The 18337-nt window shown below is 33.7% G+C and overlaps 1 protein-coding gene across 1 annotated transcript in view; it reads right to left on the bottom strand.

Moving 5' to 3' along the window:
* Trhde (thyrotropin releasing hormone degrading enzyme) overlaps positions 1-18337 on the bottom strand; it is a 462867-nt gene that overhangs the window by 104989 nt on the left and 339541 nt on the right. Inside the window, exons 8-10 of the mRNA XM_004632174.3 lie at positions 11776-11841; positions 10795-10982; positions 5133-5221 (exon numbers count right to left, since the gene is read on the bottom strand). Of these exons, the coding sequence (XP_004632231.2) occupies positions 5133-5221; positions 10795-10982; positions 11776-11841 (343 nt within the window). The remainder of the gene's footprint in view (positions 1-5132; positions 5222-10794; positions 10983-11775; positions 11842-18337) is intronic.

Here is an 18337-nt window from a genome sequence, read left to right as displayed (position 1 = left end):
CTATTCCCATCGTGTCTCAAGTAGAGGCTACCCAGCAAAATGTTATACCACAAAAACTGAGTAGACATTAATGATTGTTTTAGACTTCAAATGGAGTGAATTGATTCATTTGATGAATGTTACAAATTAGTCATTTTAAAAATTTGCTGTAAAACAAAATGTACCTAAACCAAAAGTACACAGCATACAAAAACTTAATCTATAATGTTCCAAAGATCATTCAACTTCTTGCATCCTTCATAAATTGTGTCCATTGGAGCAAATAGAAAAAGAGGCTTGGACATGTTAATCAAATAAATCAAGAATGCTAGACATTTCTCTAAAATGAAAACTAGTTTCTTGAGTCTTTGGAGCTTTATGAATTCATATATTTTACAAAATTTAATGTGATTATTTACAAATTGCTTTAAGAAATTTTGAAGGTCATTCCAATTTTACAGATATAACAATGACATGAGAAATGATTAATATATAGTTTTTAAAAACTAAAAAAAGACTCATAAGTACATACTATAATTAATCATATCTGAATATTCTTTCTCCCAAGTAACCCTAATTGTCTTTAGGTATATGTAGCTTTTTATAGAAATTATCATGATTGAATTCACCAAATTTGATCATTTTTATTGATAAGTGATACATGCTAAAGCACCAAATTTAATAAATGAACACATGATTTATATTTTTCCATACTTGAAGTGTTATGGATTTCAATCTTAAATCTATGTTTAAAAGTGGTTTCCTGTTCATATTTTAGATTATTGCCATAATTTAAGCACTATGTGACATACACCTCTAGTTTTTTATCTTGCTCCATTCAAAACTTACAGGTAGATTATAGTCAAGGTAAAATTCACATTTTTATTAAAATACTAATCCCCATACTACATCCCTTAACCAAATGAGAAAGACAGGCACCTATTGTTTTAATTACATAATTATTAAATTTAGAACTAAAACCTGCAGGTTATTACTTTCCATGAATACTTTTAAACCTTTGTTACAAATTAGATCTTTGGAGAAATGATTCTGTTAAAGATTTTGCAATAAATTTTTAAATATCTTTTCAGTTGTAGTTAATTATATTCCTAAAATGTTCTTCAAATTACCTAATAGCAAGCAGTGAATTTTAAAGAGATCTTTTCCAATGGCCTAATGAGGTACAGTATCTGATGAGCACCATAATAAAAAGTATAGAAGTTATATTTTGAGCATTGGTAATAATAATTAAAATGTATATGTATTTCCAAAATGGCTCAAAATTCAGACCATACCAAGGAAGAGAATAATTTGTATTTCATAACATTTTATATTTTATACTTTTCTCAGAATAAAAAGGAAATGAGAGTCAGTATTTCTATCCAGCATTTTCTAGTAGTAGAAAACTTAGAATTTTTTGTTAAAAAGGGTAACAGGCCAAGATAACCCAGTGTTCTAAAGCACCTGCTTGGGCAAGCTTAGGCAAAGCTCAGGGACCATGGTTTGATCTCCTGGGCACCACATGCCAGGCAGCCCCACCCCAAGGGTAGCGTGAGCCAGCGCTCCCCCCAAAAAAGAAAAGGTTACAATATGAGACAGAGCCAGGGATAGCAGCATAGATGGATACCATCATTGCACTTTTGAAATCAAATGCGAGAATCCTTTCTGGAAGCTATCAAGAAATGCATGCATAGGGTTAAAAGCATCACGTTGTGTGGCTGGCTGAAACTGTTAGACCTGCAAAGCAACGCACTGGAGTGTTACATTCTTACCTGTGTGTGTTGTGTATAGTCCTGTGTGTGTTGAGTATGTCTAGGTGAACACGGGACAGTATAGAAGAGAGATAACCAAGTTCCTAAAACCAGCTATTAGACAAACTGATCGAAAGATGCTCTGCTTGTGTCTCAAGCCTTAATTCGTCACTTATGAAAGATGAATGAATACACTAGTCATTTTAAAATTTGGGAGTCACAGAAGACTCAGTGTTTGAGGAAAGGGTCATTGTATCACGCTCATTGTAATACCTATGTGCTTTTCATGATCAGTTTCTTTTATTGTGAATCTTCCCTAATGTTTGGCATTAAATTTACTCTCCTTCATTGACAATTAAATAGTCATGAAAAATATAAATTTGTTGGTATGTCACAGCAAAAAAAAGGAAATAAACTTTCCATTAAAAGTAATAATTCGTTTAAAATCATTTTTATTCTACAATGACATATATCTTACCTTGGAATTCATTAATCATTCCAAATGTTTTAAGAAAATAAACCATTCAAAACATATGATGATTCAAATCAAATTTATATTTTGCCTTGATATTGCTTGAGATTAAATCTATACTACTAGTGATGATGGAATTGATTAGAAATATTAATCTTGCTAATGTAATTAAATGTGGAATTTTTCTTCAAATATGTTTGTAAAAACTGAACAGAATATTTTATTTATATTTTCACAGAAAAACTACTACTGATTTTAGTTGACTATATTTTAAACAAAAAGGACATGGTGACATATAATTAATTATCAGTCATTACAATGCCATCGCATCCAGAAAAAAACAACGCAATTGGAATGAAATTGAGAAAGGAAAAGAAGGTAATCTTTCTTTCAGAAAACTTTGGAAATTTTTTTATATATGTTTGTGCTTATAAACATTTTATCAGGACTTGACTTTATATGGGCATCTCCCTCAAAGCTTCACCATTTCACCTGTGACAATGTTTACATGGAGCAAAAGTCTCCGCCATGGATTAATGGAAAATGATAGATTATACTGTGGGGCTTGCACACAGTGTAACGCTGGGGTAGGAGGATGTGGCATTCTGAGCCCAGACTGTGAAAATAGCACCTTTCAGAATGAGCACGCTGCAAATCATGCAGTTGTATTTAACAAACACATACACAAGCAAAATTTTAGGTGGTCACATGGTTTAAACCAATACAACTATTTTTATTCCTTGATGCAAAAAAACTTCATCATATAACCATTCATGCTGACAGGTCAAGGAAAGCCATGGCACAGTTCTTGATTTTATGTGGGATAAGAGGATGCCATGACAAATTAGAATTAGAGGAAATGGACCTGGGATATGCACTCATATCCTGCAGGATCAAGCTTGCATGAAATTTTCCTGTTTTCCAGAAGTAAAGAGTCGGTTGAATCCTGATCATTGATCATATATTTACTCTTCTGCTTTTCCTCATTTCCATTCTGCCTTAAAAGGTAAAATATTTCCCTTTATTTGTAGAAACTTCGTTCTCATCATCCGTAATCCCTTATGGTAGGATGATTTCAGTCTCATATCTGTAGCATAGCCATAACAACTTTTTTTTTTCATAAAAAATTCGCTTCTTTAAAAGTTATAACACACCTATAATATTCAAATAACGGAACTTAACAACAAAAAGGGGATGCAGATGAATGTCCATTTTGTATCTGTGTATTCAAATGGCTAGGACTGATGTACAGTTACATTCTTTTAATGAATAGAGTGATTTGTTCTACTGGTGTTTGTAAGTAGGATATCATGTCCGCATCTTGTACAGCAATTAACCACTAGGAAAAATGTATGCAATATGTGAATTATTGAAACTGTCCTACCAATTTGGTTTGAAACTGTCTCATTGCTATTTGTTTCTCAATAAATTTATGGAAAAAAAAACGATGGAAAATAGAAAATTGTAAAAATGTCATATTTTTAACCGCCATAATAATAAAACATTAAATGCAAATGAAACACCTCACCCTATGTAAGTAATATGCATATTTTTCTCAGGGAATTTTCTTATAAGTATTCACAATTATGGTATATATTTTAAGGAATAAAGTATACTTTTAAAATCTTGAGATAATAAAAATAAAATAGAAGTTATATAGAGGCTGGGGCGATGTCTCAGTAGAATAAGTGCTTGCCTGGCAAGCACAAGGCCCTGAGTTCAATCCCTGGTTCCACACAAAAAAAAAGTTATATAGATGAAATGGCTACATAAGTTAAAAAAAAGTATAAGGAAAAAAATACAGGGAGTGTGAGTTCAGGAGTATGACATAAATACTAAATCTAAGGAACATAATAGAAAAGAATAGATTATACTTATTTAAAAGGAAAAATACTAATAAATGTTAAGGTATTTCAGTGCACCACTACATTAGATATGTGTTTCTTATATATAGTGTGTATAAGTAAAAACATATTTTGATAGTATGTTAAAATATAGCAACAATAAAATCTACCTGGAATTATTTGTTTGTAATTCTAGAATCCAAAATAGATTTTGTTGTTTTTAAATATGTTTTTGAGCACTTAAATTTCTCTTGTAATAACAAGACTAAGGGGAAGAAATACATTTATTTATACCTTACTTTATTTTCAAAAAAGATTGATAGCCACTTAAATTGATATAACTGATTAATAGTATATGAGATTAGCACAAGAAAAGATAAGAACACAACTGCCTGGATAAATATACATGAAATCTTACATAAAAGATGACAACTGACTTTTTGTCCAACTCAGTAGAAATAAAAGGGTCCCTTTCTACACTCTAGCATGAAGGATACAGGCTGGATTCAAGAAACAGTTTTCTGACAGTGAACTGAAGTAGGTCACTGTCTTCTCTGAGGGTATTTGGAGCGAGCCTAGAATCTCCTCACTCTCTGCTCCTCTCTGATCTACTAGGAGACGGGTAGATGGCCTGCCTCAGTCCCTCCCTCCTGACCCTGGAGTTATCTAGTTCTAAGGGCACTATTACCTCTAACAGTCCTCTGAGAGTCAGCCTGATTAAAAAAAAAAAGCATAAAAATGGTATTTAAAATGAGGTTTGTTTCTGCATTTGACAGATTGTTGTACCTGGAGTTATGATTAAACTTAATTTCATTTGGGACTCTAATTATGATGGTAAGATTAGTATGACAAATACTTATATTCTCTTTCCCATGAAATAAATTTAATAATTAGGTAGTCTAAAATTAGGCCAATTAGAAGTTATACTGCACTACCCCTAATTTTGTACAAATGCTGGCCAATTTTTTTTATTTTCTCTTTATAAATTGTCTTTATTCACATTTTACAAGAGCTGAAAGCAGAGGTTAAGTTGCTCGACAATTACCTGAAACCAAATAGTTCCTCAGGGGAGAATATATATTTTACCTGATTTGTTAGACACCCAAATAATTGCTTCTGAAGACACATGGGTTCTATTTCCCACCACAATAGTCAATGGAATCTGCCACAGGTAACTGCAAGACAAGAGGGGACTTGAAGTGGAACAGCAGCTGTAGTAAAACAATCACAAAGTACCAAACATTTTCCAGGCCATTGCTGTGTAATTTCATTTTTCTCTTCAGGAAAACAAATAAACAAACAAACCAATCCTAGTTGTACCAATAAAGAATAAGACAATGAATTCCCTCTTTCCCTGTCACCAAGAAGAATTGGCCGCTAAGTTTTAAAATTTCAGTGCAAAATATAATTGTGACAAAATATTTTGCCTTTTGGAAAAGAAATACATTTGTGTTTTAGAATTAAAGGAAAATAAAAATCTTTAAGTATGACCCACACTATATTTTTACTAATACCTGAAAGGAATTCCTTTTCTCTTCTTTCTATACTAGGTTAAAGTACTTTCAGTAATTTCATGCTTTTACATTCTAATGTAAGAGAAGATATTAGAGATACTTTAACATATTTTAGAGAAAGATTAATGTGGAAAATCTAAAATAATTCAGCAAATAGGAAATTAAGAACAAAATTAATCATCTGTCCCTAAAATCCAGTCCCAGGCAAAGAAATTTTAAATCATCCACCACATATGGAAAGTCACGTATGAGTCTCAACTATAGAAAACAAGTATTTTCTTCATTTACCTTTTCATAGAAAAAAAAAAAAAAAGGATCTAAAAGCAATGTCAGGGCTAGCTCCAATGAGTACCAGAGCGGGATGAACTTACAGTAAATTTAGTGACTATACTTTGCTTCTTCCCTTAGGATGTGGCCAGATCAATGTGATCTTTCTTGCACCATTATCGGGAGGGGTAGACAGTGATTTAAAGTAGGGGGGAAAGTCTTTTTTTATTTTACAAGTGCAAGAACAGAAGCTCAATAACTATGTGAGTGAGTTGTTAATTAAAAACTTTTTGGAGATAAGCTGTGGGGTAATAAAGTATAATGAATGTGCCTTTTTCAAGACAGAAGACTGATTAGTGTATCATTTCAAATATTTATTCATGATAAACAGAATTTTATGACACAAAAGAAAAAAAAACTGGAAGAAATTTAGAATTTTTACCAACTGCTGTCTTTGCTATTGAAACCCAAAATACTAGGAATGGTCAAATAGCTCAGTGGATTAAAGCACCTGCAAGCAGGCGCAGGGGCCCAAGGTTCAATCCCTGAGCCTGCCATGCTGGTCCTGACCCCCGGGTGTGCTGATGTGCAAATTGAGACTGGGCATGGTGGCCCGTGCCTCTAATCCCAAGTCTTGGGAGGCTTAAACAGGCAGATCACTAAGAGTCTGACATAGTAGGGAAATCCTGAACACCCTGTATACCCTTACCTAAAATACAAAAAAAGGGGAGGGACCAGGGAGATAGATCAGTAGAATAAGTACTTGCCTGGCAAGCATATGGGCCTGACTTCAATCCCTGGTCCCACCAAAGAAAAAAAAAAAAAGAAAGCCAAAATACTATATTTAAGATTTGAAATTTTTAAATTTAACGAAAAAAACATTTTTGAATACCAGCTATGCAAAAACACTATGCTACACTACAATGAACTCTATATAATAATTTTTAATATAAATAATTTATGGTCATCATATCTGTACTGATCCTTTATATATTAGTTAGTGAATGAATGCCAATGTAAAATCTTTAATACCTTGACATTCCTCAGAAAGGATGTAGAATATACGGCATCTATCTCGTGCTGTGTTTACTGGGAAGAAGACCCAGAGCTGATGCATTTCTTTAATAGTTGTTCTCTAAAAATAATGACTCTCTTTCAGTTGGTTAGAATAATTAGATAGCAATGTCTCTGCCTCTGAGTCTGAATCTCAAGTTAAATTATAGGCTCATTTGGAAAAGTATGGAAACAGGAGACATTTAATAAATTATTACTGAAAGTGATTGTATGGACATAAATTAAAATAAAACAAATGGAACATAATTGTAGGCAAAACAAAGATCAACATAGTAAACTTAAATGTCTAGCATACATCTTCCACACTGAGTCGGGTAAACTAAAATAGCAGGTAACTATTGGTTGAAGAGTAAAGAATATTTAAAAGTTCTCAAGGATAAATGTGTCTTTTTTTAGGTAGCAAGAACAAAAATATGTTAAATACAGTTTTCCTTTAATACCAACATAAAACTGCATGCATCAGAGTTACATTCTTCTAAATAACCAGAGATTATGACAAAATTGGCATATTTCAATATTTGAGGTTTATAAAAGGACTCTAAGGTACAATAAAGATCAGTGGATACTAATAGCTGTCTAATACTTCCAGCAAATACTGTATCCATGTAGACAATTCACTACATGGAAAGATATTGTATCCCTTGAACAGTCTGAATCAGAAAAAGGACTATTAAGGATTTTGAAACACAAACATTGCGGCATGTTACTAAAACTCTTCAAAGAGCTTTTATATCTTCTTAAGAGCCTGTTCTACTTTATCTTATACACATGTGCATAGGCGGACAGTGTACATGGTTACTGAGACAATCAATTGTTCCAGCTGGCCAACAATATCTGAAATTTGTATTCATTTCTGAAATTGTTATAACCTGTTGATATTGCATGTTGTATTTCATAACTTTTAAAAAATACGTATTTGTCCAGTTCAAAAATCACTCTAAAATAAAAGAGAGCATGATGATTATGTTGTTTTATTGTCTTATGAAAGAACCAGGAGAGTAAAGGAACCTCTGAGGAATTCAAAGACTGCAGAAAGTAAATTAAGTCTACGGCCATCCCACCCTGAACGTGCCCGATCTCGTCTGATCTCGGAAGCTAAGCAGGGTCGGGCCTGGTTAGTACTTGGATGGGAGAAAGTAAATTAAAACAAAAAAACCTAGAAAGCAAAACTCCTGGAATCTGATTGTATTCTACCCGCTTGACTAAAATTTTAGCCATCTCCTTTTAAGCATTAAAAAAGTTTTTAAAAAATCTATTTCAGAAGCTAGGATTTCTTTCTTCGTGAGTCTCCGGCACTCCCCTGTCCTCATGTGTCATTTATATTTTTATAGTAAAGCAACATTTGTTCTAACGATTACATTATCGTGGCAAACAAAAGGCACATTGTTTACCTGCTATGAGAAACCGTATTTTTAAAAAATATCATATTAAAGTTATTAAGGACGTAGCATAGATTTTGTGAAAAACTCTTTAGACATAGCTGCCATTGGGTAGTAAGAGAAGCAAAGGGTCGCTATGGAGAGACATTCTCTGAAGTACAAAACTCCTTAAAGGTCCTCCATGTGACAGCTGACATGACACGCTACAGGCACTAACTTTCTGCAGAAAAAGGGCCAACACTTCCCAAGCGCAAAAACTCTAACACAGCTTACAGAGCTACATATCAACTAACTTTATGCAGTTATTGTTTATATAAAGGTTTCTCCTTTTATGATGTAACACAACTATTACAAATAAAAACTATAATTACTGGATATACTAAAAGGTTCCACAGGAGTCATAGTGATGTTCCTGGACACCCTAAGAAGATAAAGACAAAGAAGGATTTGCTGGGCTCCAAGCATAAATAACCACAATTTACAGGATTTTTGACTTCTAGATACACAGTAGATTTTCCTGCGTCAACTGTGTGTATTGTGTAAAACACACAATATTAGCCTTAGTAAGGCAATATACAAAGGCCACATAAAATTATTGTAATATCAAAACCTTAACTACAATGCCAATGTAAATTAAGTGATCAATAATATGAACTTGAAATACTACATTTTTAACTAAAAGCTCTATTATTTCAAAATAGAACATCATGTTTGAGACTAATATGACCTCCTGTATTGCCCTCCTTTTAGTATGTATGCCAAGTACTCAGAGTTCAAAATCATCTATATCATTTTTTAATTCCACCAAACACAAAGGTCTCTAGATATTACATATGCTTGGGCACCCTGAGAGATATTTTTCCTGCATGGAGCAATTCTCACTGATGGTACATCTGATGCATAGTGCAGATTGACAAAGTGTTTTAGGTCAAAATGTGTTCTGTCATCTGTGTGTCCTTTATGTTTTTTCTGCATCCATCTTGCTGGTGTCAGGCTGAGCATTCTCAAAGGCCTGGCCTGAGTCCCTCTCTCTTTGCCACAGTCAAGTAGTTTTTATGTACTTCCTGGCAAGGCCAGGGTTGATACTTGAGCATGTTTAGCCTGGGGCCAGACGGTAAGCGATTAGAATCAGCACTTGTCAGCTGTGGGGAATCCAGGCTGGGGACAGAGTGAGTGACAGCCAGACCCTGACAGCAGTGACAGGGTGGCAGGGTAAAATGGTATTGAACGGGTCCACCAGTTGGACGGCAAGAGTCAAGGCTTTCAATCTATATATTGGGAAGATATAATCCATCTTGCTTTTTATGTAGGATTTAAGCATATAAATGTTTTAATCATATATATATATATATATGTATATATATGGCTTAATCATGTACATGTATATGTATGATGTATGCTGCTGCTTTCCTAAATCAAAATCCAAATAGAGCCAAAAGAAAACATTGACAATTTTTTCAATCACGTCTCGATATATCCAAAGTTGGTGGTAGCTGTTTTGAGAATGATTCTTGTTCCAGTTAGACATAAAAAATCCCACCATGTTCTCTAGGTCTCCTAGATACTGTGCTTGAGAGAATCAGACTCCTAATTTTCCAAGATAATGGGAGATAGCACAAGAATTAATCCAATCAACTAATTTTGCTTATTATGTTTATTCGTATAGCCTCTCTCTCCCAGCCCATTCACCTCAACCACCTAGGAAGGCGTCTTACAGAAATGAAGCTGACTGACTGGTGAAATTCTGCTCGGACTGTTTGGCTCAGCATTTATAATGCATCACAAAATAGAAAACATCAAGTAGAAAGGTGAAAAAAAATCCTACATGCTTAATTATTAGTAATTAGAGTTTCAATATTAAGGTTCCGCATATGGTATCTATTTAGTGGCTTCAAACACTAAGTCTAAGAGGAAGAGAACATAGTACCCTGTTAGTGCACTGATACTTACATTATTTTAGGTATCTTTTAAAAGTTTGACTGAGACATTGCATAGTTTTAATGTTTTGTTTAATTCTTTTTTTTTTTTGCATTGTCTGCTTCTTTTCTCATTTGATGACAAATCTCTCAGTATTTATTCAGCTTTGAATCTAACTCAAAAAGTATTGATGGATATTTAGTTTTCGGGCATTACCATGATAATTTAAGGTCATGTCTGCTGAAATAATGCGCTAAATGGTAAATAAGGTAAAGATGATAACTTTGAGAATGACAATATCCATAAAATGGAAGTAAAAGAAAAATGAACATGAAGTGACATAAATACCCATAACATAAAAATAACAGAACATAAAATACCAGAAATCATATTTCAGTTATAATACTTCAAAACGGTCTTATCGATACATTTTAAACTATCAAAGTACAAACTAAAATATACTAACAAAGGGGGAGTGGTAGAAAGAGATACATCTACGTACACAAGCAGGATGGTTTGGACCATTGCACGGTGGATTTCTGCTGGCCTGTGGAAAAGAGCGGTTAATGCCTACTGTTCATGTAAAAATCACGTTACCTGTGATTTCGAAGTTCCAGGGCTTTAGTTTTAGCACTGATGTCATAAATAAAATGTTGTTGGGTAATTATTACTCTGTTTTCTGTTGTCATATTTCCCAAGATGGTGATAACGGGGTAACCCATCTGCAGCGTCCACTGATCCATTACTTCCTGTATATTTACATATTTTCCATCCCTTTTTAAAGCCTTTAAACCAAAATTGTATAAATTAGATTTGTAAACATGAACAATGACATAATTAACATAGTGTGCCTTTCTTCTTTATCTTTCCATTTTATTTATCTATTTATTTATTTTTATTTTTGGTTATGGCGGAACTGGGGATTGAAATCAGGCCCTTGCGCTTGGCAGGGAAGCCCTTATTCTACAGAGCCATCTCCCCGGCCCTATCTTTCCATTTTTCTAAAATAGGAAAACAGTAAAAGTGAGGGGAGCTAACAATATTAATCTTGCTTGAAGTTATGCATATTTATAATACATACATATATAGGCTTTATTAATGAAGTTTTTACATAACAGAAGGTAAAACAAATTCCATTGTTAAAACAAGAACTTACAGCATCATTTTGCATCTGCTCTAAGTCTATCACATAGATTGTTCTTTAAAATGTCTGTGTTCTCTGTTTAACATGAATCTCAGGGGCTGGGGAGACAGCTCAGTAGAATAAGCGCTTGCCTGGCAAGCACAGGGTCCTGAGTTCCATCCCCGGTACCAAAAAAATTAAAAAAAGGATCCTTGATATAGTACTAAATTAAATTTCAAAAGTACTATTATATTTGAAAATAAGCCCAACATCTTTTTTTAAAAAATTAAAATAATATTTTAAATTTCTTTTTATGACATATAAGGAAATCAATGCGATGAAAATCAAAATATACAAAGACAAATTTTCAACCTTAATAATAGTTAATAATGTCTTAAAATATCACTTCAAATATTCAACTTGATATCTTGATATTTAAATTCCCTATACATTACCTCTGATAATGTATTCCAGAGATCATTTCTGGCTGCATTGCCATACTTATGAATGGTTAAATAATCCTATAAGAATATGAAATTTAAATTAAAATTCAAAGGTCAGGCAATTGCCAATAAGCACATTTATTTCTCAGTTCAATTAACTATTCCATGTGTTGGAATTGCATTAATACAAAGCAAAGGTATGAATGAATCTCACCTAAAAATATTCCAAACAATTTAACTGTAGTATATATGCAAATTAAATCATTTGATAACATTAGTCTCTTAACAATTATTTTTAAATCTATAATCGCTTCTTACAGATTTCAATGGTGAAAGATCTAATTGAGCAAGCCAATCTCAGCTAATTTCACAGAAACAGCCTGTGTAGGGAGACACAGGATAAATCACTCATCAGCCTTTTCTACTGAATGGTTGAAGAGGAATGTTTCTTTATTATGGCAAAAAGAAAAAAAAATCCCTTGGATGAAATATACTATATTAAGAAGGATTACTTTTCCAGAATAGTACTTTCTTTCCTATTGTCTTCAATTCCCTGCTATCTCAGTAAAGATGTGGCTATCTGTTACAACAACAATAGTTATATATGTAAGTTTAAAATACAAAATAGTACTTTAAAATAAACAACCATTTCTAAGTTTACTTAATATTTTTAGGCCCAGCATTTCCTGTTTCTAATTTTCCACTTTTATAGATCAAATCTATACTTTCTGATTATTCAGATATTAATCTCCTAACAAATGTCATTTGTCTGTTTTCAATTTGTTATTTATTTGGCAGTATTTTTTTTTTTGCTTCCAAAGTGGAAAAAAATGAAAAAAAAAATAGTTGCATGCTGTAAAGCAAATTCAAGACTCTTTGCCTTCATTTGAAATTCTATTTTCTCTATAATATGTAAATTGTAGACAAAAATTCTAATTTACATCAAAGTACTTAAACTGAAAAAAATGCTGACTCTTTTTAGTACTTTATATAGAACGGGGTAATTAAAGTTAGGGAAGTAAATTTTCTGAAACACAAATTGTAGCACCTGTGACAAATTCAGCTTCTACTGGAAATTCACAGCACAGAAAATGGTAACTTCCCCTTAGTCAGATATCTAGAACTATAATGTCGAGCTCTAACTTAGCAACCAAAAATTCATTCTCTTCCTCAGGTGTCAGGAATAACTTTGCTAAAGAAAACCTTTAAATCCAATATGAATCCCAATGAGGTATTTTCTACATAAACTCAGAAACCAGGATTCAACATTTAAATTCATTTTTATGATCTTTTCACACTTAAAGAATGAATTTGGGAAAAATGAGATTTATAAAGTTTGGTTTTACTTTAGTTTTTTCTATAATCAAAAAAGTATTAAAATTGAAGTCATTTTCACTGGGTTCTGTTTATAGATAGTGCTATAAGGATAAGCAAAACAGCAAACAGGTGAAAACCACTAAGTCCAATATAGAACAATCATTTTTTCTTTCTTTTCTGTTCTAAGGTCAACTATTCATGATACAAGCTGATCATGTTCTAATATAGATTAGCAGCTTGAGTTCTTGGTTTGCTCCCCAGTTCATAATCAGGTTCAACTTTTCAAGCACTTGAAATGGAAACAATCAAAGTTTAAGAAAAACTCCTAACTGGCTACCTCAGTTGTCAGGGACAGTAGCAGGCACCAGACAGCCGTGATATTCAAATGTTATGAGAATTCAGCACATGTCAATGTGCTTCAAAATGTTTCCTTAGTTGTTCAAGCATTTTCTCTAGCACAAAATTGTTCATATCTTAAATTAAGGCAATTCTGCTTTCCCTTTACAAAGTCACAAAGAACTGTAAGGGATACTAAGTACGTTTTAATGAAGATTCCTTCTCTTCACATAATATATGGAGCATGTCACATGTATCCCTTTCTAAATGCTGCAGAAATGTATGAGAATGGTAGTGAAGAAATGTTACTGAGAACAACTACAAATACTGAGGTGTGGATTGCTTTATGGAAATTTTGGTGTTTAAGGCTATAGAAGTCTTGCTACAACAGCCAACTGGCAGGTGTAATTCAAACATGTATATCTGACAAAGAAGACTTTAAGTTCTTTTCAAACCTACTGGTCAATGGATATGAAAATACTTGAATATACAAATCTGAAATAGAACTTTATATTTATGCTTTTGTGTATGAATTTCAATCAACTGTAGAGTTGGCAGTATATAAAACAAAATGTTTGAATATGAACTTGAAAGTTATGAGTTTATTATAGTAGGTATCTCAGAAAATGTCTTGTCATTATTGAAAGTAAGACAAAGAAAAACACAATAATATTCTTCTGTGACATAAATATTATAAACTCATTAAAAGTTAAAAGCCTATTAAGCTATAATGTATTTTGATACATCTTCCTATAGAGAGAGACATCATAGGAGAGTAGCTATTTGTGTTATTTTCACATCTATGAAATGGGGATAATAAAAGTGTTCCTGCATAAAATGTGCGTGTTAGCAAAGTGAAGAGTATGTAATACATCATAATTATGTGTAGACTTGAACTATTGTAGTTGTTTTTAATTAGCTCATACTGGATGTTGAAAACCTGGACTCCTCACAGAGGAGTCCTCACAAGACTCCTCACAGAGAAGACAGCACATGCAAACATTGTGTGCCCCCTTGACACTCTGTGAGTGCCTACTTATCTTACCATATTCAGTTTGCATCACATTAGAAGGTCAACAGTGTCATCATCATTTAATGAATCACAGACTGATCAATATCTGTTATGGCTTGGGTTTGCATCTAGTTGTCCCCCCAAAGCCTCATGAGGTCACTGGGACAGGCTTCTAGAGTTTGTGTTTAATTCATGATCCAGTTACAGGATTATGGGTATGAACAGTACAATCGCCCTGGGGTGAATGGACTGAATACAATATAATCGAGGGAGAGAAGCTTGCTAGCTGCCACAGCTGCTGCTCCTCCCTTTGCTTTTAGCTCTTTATCCACCACCGCGAACACTGCCCTCTGCCCTGTGCTACTCTGCCTTGAGCCAGCTGAGTATGGACTGAAATCTCCACTAACTGTAAGCTAACTAGACCTCTCCTTCCTTCATTTTGGTGTTGGGTATTTTGTCCTAGCAAAGAGAGAAAAGTAACCAAGACAACATCCAGACCCCAAACTTGTGCACACAACTGCCCACTCATATCCAATAACCAAAAGACACCACATACAGAGTGAAGAGTCACTCTTACACCTGAACTCATGGCCCTCAACATCAGGGCCTTTTGGCCTTGGCACCAGAATTGACTTTTCCATCCACCTCACTCATCTTGATGCTTCTGTTTTCCTCCTCAGCTCTATGAACACAACTAGTGTGTAGTTTTTCTCTTTTCCAGTACTCTGTTTTTATGATTATCAAAATGCTTTTGCCTTTACTGGAATTAAACACATATTTCAGGACTCAATTGTGATATGTTTTCCCAGGAATCCTTGCCTGCCCTTCCAGTTTAAACTCAAATGCTAAGTGGAAGATCTCACACATTGAACTATTAAGTGTTTATCACACTATTACAATTGCATGTTTATTAGTCTGAATATTTATATTCTCTATGAACACCAAGATGGTAAGCAAGTTTTAATACCATAAACATGATAATGTTTAGCAGGTATATTTGTGTCAAACCTATTATACAATAGATACCCTATATATGTGTGTGTGATTTATTATTTTTATACAATCTACCTGAATGTTAATAACTTACAAAGTTGTAGGCAAAAGTGAATTTCTTTTCTATCAGGCTTCCACTAAATTTCATTTTTAGATATAAAAGTAGAGGACAATTCATTATATGAGTGCAAAACATAATTTAAATTGATTTATACAATTGCATTTGAGGTCATTAAATAGTGTGAATTATTGCAATATAAAGTCATTTTTGCTTAGCTTCCTTTGTTAACATGTAACATGGTTCATAATGCTTCAAGTATAAAAAGCCAATGAGGTTAATAAAAATAATAGAAAAGTGATCTTTGGAAGTAAAACACTATAATCTTTAAAGATCTATATGAAAATAATTTGCTGGGTATGGTGACACATGCCTGTAATGCCAGTACACATGAGACTGAGGCAAGAGGACTTCTTTGTATTCAAAGCCACAGTGGGCTACAAAGTAATTTCAAGGCCAATCTGAATTGCTTAGTGAAACCTGTCTTAGAAGGACAAAAATAATAATAATTATGGTGGCCTGGGGAGATGGCTCAGTAGTATAAGCGCTTCCTTGTCAAGAGCAAGGTCCTGAGTTCATCCCCGGTACTGCCAAAATAATAATGATAATAATTATGGAATTTCTACTCTCCTTTTAATGATTTCCTCAACATGATAGGTCTGAGAATAAACCTCTTAAGTATTTTATTCCTTGGAATATAGAAGGATAGTTCAATAAAAACTTTCTGGATTGTTTTATTTGTGTGTAACAGCAAGTAGCAAAAATAGCCAAAAGGGGATAACTTTCACAATAGCAATGTTTATTCTGCCCTATTATAGATATGTAGGATAGGTCTACATAACATTTTTTCTAAGATTACTTGCATCCACTCTTACATATATTCTAGCTTCATCTTCAGCCCTGTGGTTAGATGGTGACATAATTCCCAAACATTGCACTCAGACATGATTTGAACAGAGGACAAAGAATTTCTGAAAATAACTTTCTGAAAACCAGGAAATCTTCCTTGTATACCCTACAGTGAATTCATCCCCAACATTTTGATTTTGTCCAAATTGCATCATATGGTTTTGCAGTAGCTTGTTAGTGCAACTAAGAGAGCAGTGTGTTGGGCTTTGCACAGTAGAAGATGAAGTCCACTGCAGGAGGTGACTCTTCCAAATAGGGTGGGAACTTCCAAGTTAAAGATGAAAGAAGACAAGATCTGAGTGGGCTGCCAACAGCATCACTCCAAAGAAATGGAAGAAGCATGTTGAGGACTCAGGGACCCTGGGAAAAGATAGTCTCTGCTTGGAGCACTACACTGGAAAATATCAACATTGATCTTTTTTTCCTGGGTGATGAGAAGGCTGAAACAATGGCTTGAGATATTGTTGCTGTCTATCAAGAATAATTATACCTCCAAAGATCAGTGGTGAACATTTGTCACGTTTTGGCATTCCAGCATTTAAATGCCATTTTCAAAGGGGACAATAACTCACTAAGGAATGTGAGAGGAAGGCAAGGACTCTCCCTCCCACTACTACAGTGCATGAGACAAAATACTAAATAATCCCTCTCTGATTTCCCTGGCAGATAAAGCATGAATATGTGTCCTGGCCTTAGACATCCATGCTATATGAATTCTAAAAGAGAAATGCAAACAAGGCAGAGCAGTTAAGAAATTATTTTCTGGGATGGTGGTGCCAAGGACTCTGATAGCCACAGTGGTGGCAGTAACAAAATCAGTTGCTCCTGGGGCATGACCTTGGGTAGCTTTCTTCAGTTCAGAGCCTGATGCTTTGTATTTTAGGAGTTTAATTGTACAAGTTCCCTTGTGATTCTATGGGTACTCTATATTTTTTTTCCACTAAATTTCTTTCTGCTTAATTCAGTCAACATTTTATATTTCTGTTGCTTGCAATCCCACACTTTAACTGAAACAGCACCTATGGTTAATTTAAAAATAGTCTTTTAGTATTAGTTTAATGATCTTTATAAAGGAGAATAGAGACTATCTTTCTTTTATATTTATTTACTTATTTATTAGTGTAACCGAGTATTGAACTCAGGCCCTTGTGCTTCCCAGGCAAGTGCTTATTCTACTGAACCATCTCCCCAGACCCCCAATCTTTCTTTTATGACTTATACAAAATAAAAATGAAACAACACTGAATTCTACTCTAGAGTTTTATGGTATTAAGTGGAAGGTGAGATATATACTTTAAAGAAAATAAGAGATAGGCAAGGTGATGAGAAAAAGAAAAATCAAAACCAAGGTGGAGTGCATATGTTCCATGTTTATGGTACAAGAAGACTGAAAACAAAAAAAGGGAAAATTCTGGAAACAATAAGCTCTGTGTTTAAATATTCATGAAAATGTGCATGATTACAATAAGATCATTGTAAAGGCATATAGGAGTGACCAGAGTGGACCAAGGGTGTCACAGTACAGTAATGGCACCCATCGTTGGAAGAAAGCCATTTGAAGCCAGGCCTCAGCAGTTCTCACATACTTTAACCTTGAGAAACAGAGACAGAGACTAAAAGAGTCATGACAAACAAATCTAAATTGTTTTCATTAATAGAAAAATAGAACATGAATTAAAATGAGCAGCAAAGCATTGAGAAGATATATGCAAAGTTAAAGAAGGCACATAAGGACTTTAATTCCTTTCAATAAGAACCAAAAAGGAAAAGTCATAATCACCTAAACATTTATTTTTATTAAGTTATAGTAAGCTTCCAAAAAGAAACTTTGATATAATAGGAAACAAAATCATTCTCAAGTAATTTCAAGGACAGCAGTTTAAAGCCACCAGGCACAGCTTTCAAAAGAGGAACAGGTGGGAACAGAGGAGTAGGAAGAAAGAAACGAT

Source organism: Octodon degus, unplaced genomic scaffold (assembly GCF_000260255.1).
Source record: "Octodon degus isolate 3935 unplaced genomic scaffold, OctDeg1.0 scaffold00047, whole genome shotgun sequence".
Taxonomy (NCBI): Eukaryota; Metazoa; Chordata; class Mammalia; order Rodentia; family Octodontidae; genus Octodon; species Octodon degus.
This window is presented reverse-complemented; position numbering and strand designations above follow the sequence as displayed.